General features: G+C 41.9%; 1 protein-coding gene across 3 annotated transcripts in view; it reads left to right on the forward strand.

Moving 5' to 3' along the window:
• Positions 1–5,870, forward strand: part of LSR (lipolysis stimulated lipoprotein receptor) — a 115,062-nt gene extending 109,192 nt beyond the window's left edge. For all 3 annotated transcript variants that reach the window (XM_053691256.1, XM_053691257.1, XM_053691258.1), the window contains one exon: positions 5,177–5,870. In XM_053691256.1, the coding sequence (XP_053547231.1) occupies positions 5,177–5,212 (36 nt within the window). In that variant the 3' untranslated portion in view covers positions 5,213–5,870. The remainder of the gene's footprint in view (positions 1–5,176) is intronic.
• The last annotated feature ends 529 nt before the right edge of the window (positions 5,871–6,399 follow it).

The raw sequence follows: 6,399 nt of genomic DNA on the forward strand, positions 1-6,399 counted from the left end.
GATCTCTACACCCTGAGGGGTTTGTAGAGAGATGCCTCAATACCAAGCTACCCAGGTACGGGTCGAGGGATCCTGAGGCAGAACTGATAGATGCCCTATCAGTACCATGGAGGTTCAGACTCCTATCTTTTTCCTCCATTACTGCTTCTCCCTCCTGTGGTGGCTCCCATCAAGCAGGAGCGAGCATCAGTGATTCTCATTGCTCAGCAGTGGCCGCGAAGGACATGGTTTGTGGATCTGGTGGGGATGTCTTCATCTCCTCAGTGGAGGTTACCTTGTTGCAGAGATCTGCTTATACAGGGTCCCTTCATTCATCAAAATTTTGATTCTCTGATGCTGGCTGCGTGGATATTGAACACTTAGTTTTAGCCAAGAGAGGGTTTTCTGAGTGTGTTGCCAGAATTTTATCTTTTCTCTAGGATGGACTGGAGAAGGGTTTATCTGCTAGTTCCCTGAAGGGACAGATATCGGCCCTGTTGGTGTTACTACACAAAAGATTGGCTGAGCTTCCGGATGTAGATAGGAAAATCTAGCGCCGGGAAATCTTACCTAAAGCTCCGAACAGATGGTACCTAGCTACCAATGTAAGTACAGAAAGTGAATAATAGTGTGTGGAGCGCCTAACCAAATGGAGCTTCTGGATGTACAGTCCTTTAAGGATCTGATCAGCTAATGAGATCTGCTACACGTGACCTAACGGTGTAAGGCGCATTACACACGGAGGTCAAACAGCCAGTAAGTCAAGCTGCAGTCAAACCAGGTACTGTGCTATATTATCTGCCTCAGGATTGTGCATAATATCCACTTATCCGTGGTCTGAAAAAGAAAAAATTAACTCTGCCTGGGACTGAATATGTCTGGAAATTTTATAAATTGCCTGGGACAAAATATTGCTAGCTTTTTCTACACAAATCTGTTCCCAAACGTTCTGTCTATTGACTTTTAGTGGTGGCAATACATTATTTTATATATTTTTTTTATATATATATATTTTTAATTCATAATCGGAGACATCCGATATTTTATTATTTTACATTGTTGCAATTGCTGCGATTTGAGATACATAGTAATTATTGCTTTATTATTGCTGCATTATTCTGTTTAATTAAATACACTTGTCCCTAAACTTAATTAACTTTAGAATATATTATTACCCTTTACCTTCAGCTTCTAAGTGCTCCTAAGTACATTTCTTGGTTTTATTCACTTTATATTCAAATTGTAGGGGATCTCTTTTAGGATCTTTAGGAGTTTGGTATATAGGCTCTGCGCACACTTCTTAGACTATTAGATACTCTGATTAGGATCAGACCTGTATTTAGATCTGGAGCTCTGCCTTGGAGCCTCAATCTTGTTCTTGGTGTTTTACAGCAGGCTTTGTTTGAGCCTATGCATACTGTTGACATTAAATTGTTATCTTGGAAGGTTCTTTTTCTTCCTAATGGGATAGAGTCCACAGCCGCATCCATTACTTGTGGGAAATAAGAACCTGGCCACCAGGAGGAGGCAAAGACACACCAGCCAAAGGCTTAAATAATCCTCCCACTTCCCCCTATCCCCCAGTCATTCTTTGCCTTTCGTCCCAGGAGGTTGGCAGAGAAGTGTCAGAGGTTTTTTACTTTAAATTATTGTACTTTATTTATTTTACATATGTCTCTTATGGAGGGTGCTACCCTTCGACATGGGACAGGAGTTTTAAGTAGTCCTTTCAGTCTCTCCTGGAGGGCCTGGGCGAAAGTTAAGAGTCCGGAGATGCGATGGGAGCTTCCCCTGCGACACCATCCTGACTCGTATTAACGGCTCCTTCAGCACTTGGCGTTGTCGAATTTCGTTTCTCTACCTGCTATATTTTCTCAAGTCCATGACGGAGGCGAGGCACACTTGAAGGGCCGTGTTCCTGTTCCATGGCGTAGATTCTGGTAAGATCGTTTCATTTTATTGCATCGACTATAATGTGATTTTTGTGACAGCCAAGTATGGGTCTCAGTGAGGCACCTTCTGTACCGATCTGGGAATCAAGGGCTAATTTCTTCCTTGGGGGGGATTTGTGAATGGGGAAGGGTCTTTAATCATGTTTTTTTATGTGTTTCAACCTGCCTTGTGTAGTGGGTATGGGCTCTGTGGCCGAGACATCTAGCGTTAATCTATGTGGAGCATAGTGGCTAGTTTTATGGACTTGCAGACCGCAAGGCCTGGGTTTACACTTTTGGGTGTGAACCTATTCTTGTTTTGAGACTTGCTTGACTTTCTACGGGGTCCTAGATGCCCCCTTTTTTGGTGGCGCGCGGCAACTGGTGTCCGGGCGTCGTTACGCTTGGGTGGTTTTTCTTCCGCTCCTGCATTCCTGACCGTGTGGCGACGACAGAGTGTGGAGGTTTTGTGCCTTTCATTTGGGCTCTGGATGGTAGGCCTGTCTTGGTTATTCTTTTGTGTCTTGGACACATGCTCCCTGTTTCGTGTCTTCCTCTGGCGGCCTCTGGTGTTTTTCTATGAGAGTGGTTGGTCACGTTGCTCCTTGCTTGTTGAGGATAATGCTGCCTTGTGGACGGCCATCTTTAGTGGTCCGGCAGATAGCTTAGCCACCTAGCTACCAGAGGGTCAGGAATTTGAATCCAGCTGCAGCTGATTTTCCCTTCACTTTGCATTACAAATTGCAATAACGTGATACTTGTCTTTGGGGTTCTTGTCCTTTGTTTTCTGGGAGGATTCCCCGGGTTCTGTTCGAAATTTTCCTAAAGCGTGGATTACTACCGCCCTCCTTTTTTCACGGTGGGGGTGAGATTCCATTCCCTGAACATATTAGTATCCTGCGCGTGTGCACTCATAGTGGGTTTCCTGCTCCTCCCTCTGTGGGGATTGGATCTTTAGAATCTCTCTATCGTTGGGAGAATTGATTCAGGGATGCTGTTTCGGCTGCTCTGCAGCCTGTTGTGGTCTAGTGCCTGTCTGTGCTGTCTTGGTGCGCTAGGTCGAGGGTTTTGTCTCTTTCCTGGTGGATGCTGCGTCTCCTCTTCTCGCACCACTGACTAGGTCATCTCTCCAGAATATTTTCTGGCTGCATTGGACTTGGTCGTCAGCTGGGGTAGGGGATTTTCCCCTTTTCTGTCTCGTCTTCTGTGGTTGACGCTTGCCACAGCTGTTTAGTTGTGTCTGCGTCTACTGGGTTTTGAGTTTGTTTCTCTTCCAGTCCACCGTCCTTGTGATGCTCCTTTTATTCGGACATATGTCTAGGCTTTTTTGAGCCTATTGAGCGGATCTTGGTGGTCTCCTGTGGGACCTGGTTTTGTTTCTTCTGTCCTGACTCGTTCTTTTCCTCTGGAAATTGTTAGTCGGGCCCCCCAGTTGGTCTAAGGGGATGGGGCTGGATTTTGTCCCTGAGAGATGGTGTTTTCGAGGTCAGTGATCTCGGTTGCGTCTGCTTGTGGTATGTAGCTAGGCCTTTGGACTGCAGGTAGTTTTGTGTCTATGTGGCCGTTTTTTTTTTCTTTTTTCATTGAATTTGTTCCCTGTTTTCGGACGAAACGGGACCTTTTTTTCTCCGGGGATATGTTTTAGGTTGGTGCCTTCGTTGGACCGCCTCTTACCCTCCCGTCTTGGCATTCAGTGTCCTCTTTGGCTAGGGTATAGTTTTCCCACAAGTAATGAATTCAGCTGTGGACTCTTTACCATTAGGAAGAAAAACATAAATTATGCTTACCTGACAATTTAATTTTCTTCCGTGGGAAAGAGTCCACAGCCCCCCGCCTGTTTTTGAGGCGTTGCTGTTTTTCATCTTCTGGCACTCTTTCACCTTGATATTTCTTGCACTGTTCCTCGGCAGAATGACTGGGTTGAAGTGGAAGTGGAGAAAGTATTTAAGCCTTTGGCTGGTGTTTTTGCCGCCTCCTGGTGGCCAGGTTCTTATTTCCTTCAAGTAATGAATGCGGCTGTGGACTCTTTTCCACGGAAGAAAATGAAATTATCAGGTGAGCATAATTTATGGTTTTTCGTTGGCTATTGCCTCTGCACGCAGAGTTTGAGATTTTTGCTTTGCAATGTGACCCCCCCCCCTTATCTGGGTTTTCATGCTGATAAGGCGGTTTTACGCACTAAATTAGGGTTCCTCCCTAAAGTGGTGTCGGATCGTAACATTAATCAAGAGATTGTTGTTCCTTCCATGTGTCCTAATCCTTCAGCGAAGAAACGTTTGCTTCACTATCTAGATGTGGTTCATGCCTTGAAGTTGTATCTTCAGGCTACTAAGGAATTCAGACAATCTTCTTCTTTGTCATCTATACGGGGAAGCGTAAGGGACAGAAGGCTACTACAACTTCCTGATCTTTCTGGTTGAGGAATGTTATCAGCTTAGCTTATGAGACAGCGGGACCACAGCCTCCTGAGGATTATGGCTCATTCGACTAGAGCAGTGGCTTCCTCCTGGGCTTTTAAGAACGAAGCCTCAATGGATCAGATTTGTAAGGCGGCTACCTTGTGGTCCTTACATACTTTTTCTAAATTTTACATGTGTTCGCTTCGGCTGAACCAGCTTTCGGGAGAAAAGTTTTGCAGGCTGTGGTGCCCTCAGAATAGGGTCCGCCTCTTTTTTTCTGTTTCCTCCCATTATTCATTTAGTTTCCTCTGGAGCTTGGGTATAGTTTTCCCAACAGTAAGGAATGAAGTCATGGACTCTCCCTGCCTTATGGAAGGAAAACATAATTTATGCTTACCAGGTAAATTCCTTTCCTTCCTGGCAGGGAGAGTCCATGACCCCGCCCGTAATTTGTTTTGATGGGCAGCTCCCTTTTTATATTTCTTCTGGCACCTTTATACCCTGATGTTTCTCCTACTTTTCCTTTTTCCCTCAGCAGAATGACTGGGGGATAGGGGAAGTGGGAGGGATATTGGCTGGGGTGTCTTTGCCTCCTGCTGGTGGCTAAGTGTTGTATTTCCCAACAGTAAGGTATGAAGTCGTGGACTCTCCCTGCCAGGAAGGAAAGGAATTTATCTGGTAAGCATAAATTGTTTTTTACTTTTATATTCCTGTTATTCAGGGAAAAGACAAAATTCTTACTCTCCCACTTCAAATGTTATGAAATGTGTAGCAAAGATTATATTATAGAAATGTATTATAATTTTATAACCTGGCATGTATATACATTTGTGTACTTCACATGACGGTTTTGTTTTGTTTTTTTAGAGCGAAGCATTAAGCCGGGATAGTTTGGTGGTTTGAAGAGTCCTTTTACAGGTGGTGACCCATAAACGTGGATTTGATGAGTTTTTCTTTCACCTGTCTACTTGTGTATATATTTATATATTAACTAGACTGTATGCCATCTTTGCTGGTGAAGAGGCTGTAATTGAAAATATATTGATTTTACAAATTGTGCTTTCCAACTTTACAGTATACCCATTAAAATGGTTTTAATGTGAAACATGCAAATGTTATTTAACATAATTTGAGTATGAAAGCAAAGTCTCAGTTTTGTATATCACTGTAAGATAATGAATTATTTACGTTTTGTATAACTGTATGAGTTTTGTTATAATGAAGTATTGTATCATGTGCATCACATAATGAGGCATATTATCACGTATACTTTTTTTTTTTAATTATTGTGCATTTTTATGAATTCTGCATTCTTATACATTTGTAAATACCTTTTTTTTATTTTATGTCAGGGTTTTATATTTGTATTTTTATGATAATTTAGTTTACTTAAAAAATTGTTCATCTGAATAAAAAAGTTCTGATATTTTATGAAATGGGGAAAAAAGTAATTGTGCAATGTTAAAGTGAATTTAATTTTATGGGAGAATGATTGTAATCCTTACAAAAATATATTTATAGCATGAACATAATCGGCAAAATTAAAAGAAGTTGAAAACTTTTTTTTTTTTTTCCCTTCACATATCTTTTATTGAGGGTTTGCAAGATAGGAATCATACATTGAATGTCCTACAGTATACATGACCAAACTTCAAATAAATACAAAAACAGGTTTGAGATGGATAATTGATTCAATATGGACCTATGAAACCTCCATTTTACAATGTAATGATTCTTAATTTATGACTAGTTTGCAGGCCACTCATGGGCACAGTGATGTAGGTAGAGCTGTAATAATATGGTAGTCATATCTGAGACCCTGTCGGGACTATTTACACAGAGTAGGGATGAGAGTATCTGGGTAGTTAGTAAAGCAAAGTACCATATCAAAAATGAGAATAAAAGGTAACCTTGTATATATAACTTATCAGCGGGTAAGCACTGCTTGACACAATATTGCAACAGATATATGGGCAGTTACTACTGCTTCAGGTATATGTAGGAATAAGAAAGGCATCCGATGCACTCTAAAAGTGGCCCCCTGGCAATAGATGCAGACTTATAATTTAAACTATGCAAACCACTTATAA

This window comes from Bombina bombina, chromosome 8 (genome assembly GCF_027579735.1).
Source record: "Bombina bombina isolate aBomBom1 chromosome 8, aBomBom1.pri, whole genome shotgun sequence".
NCBI classification, from domain to species: Eukaryota; Metazoa; Chordata; class Amphibia; order Anura; family Bombinatoridae; genus Bombina; species Bombina bombina.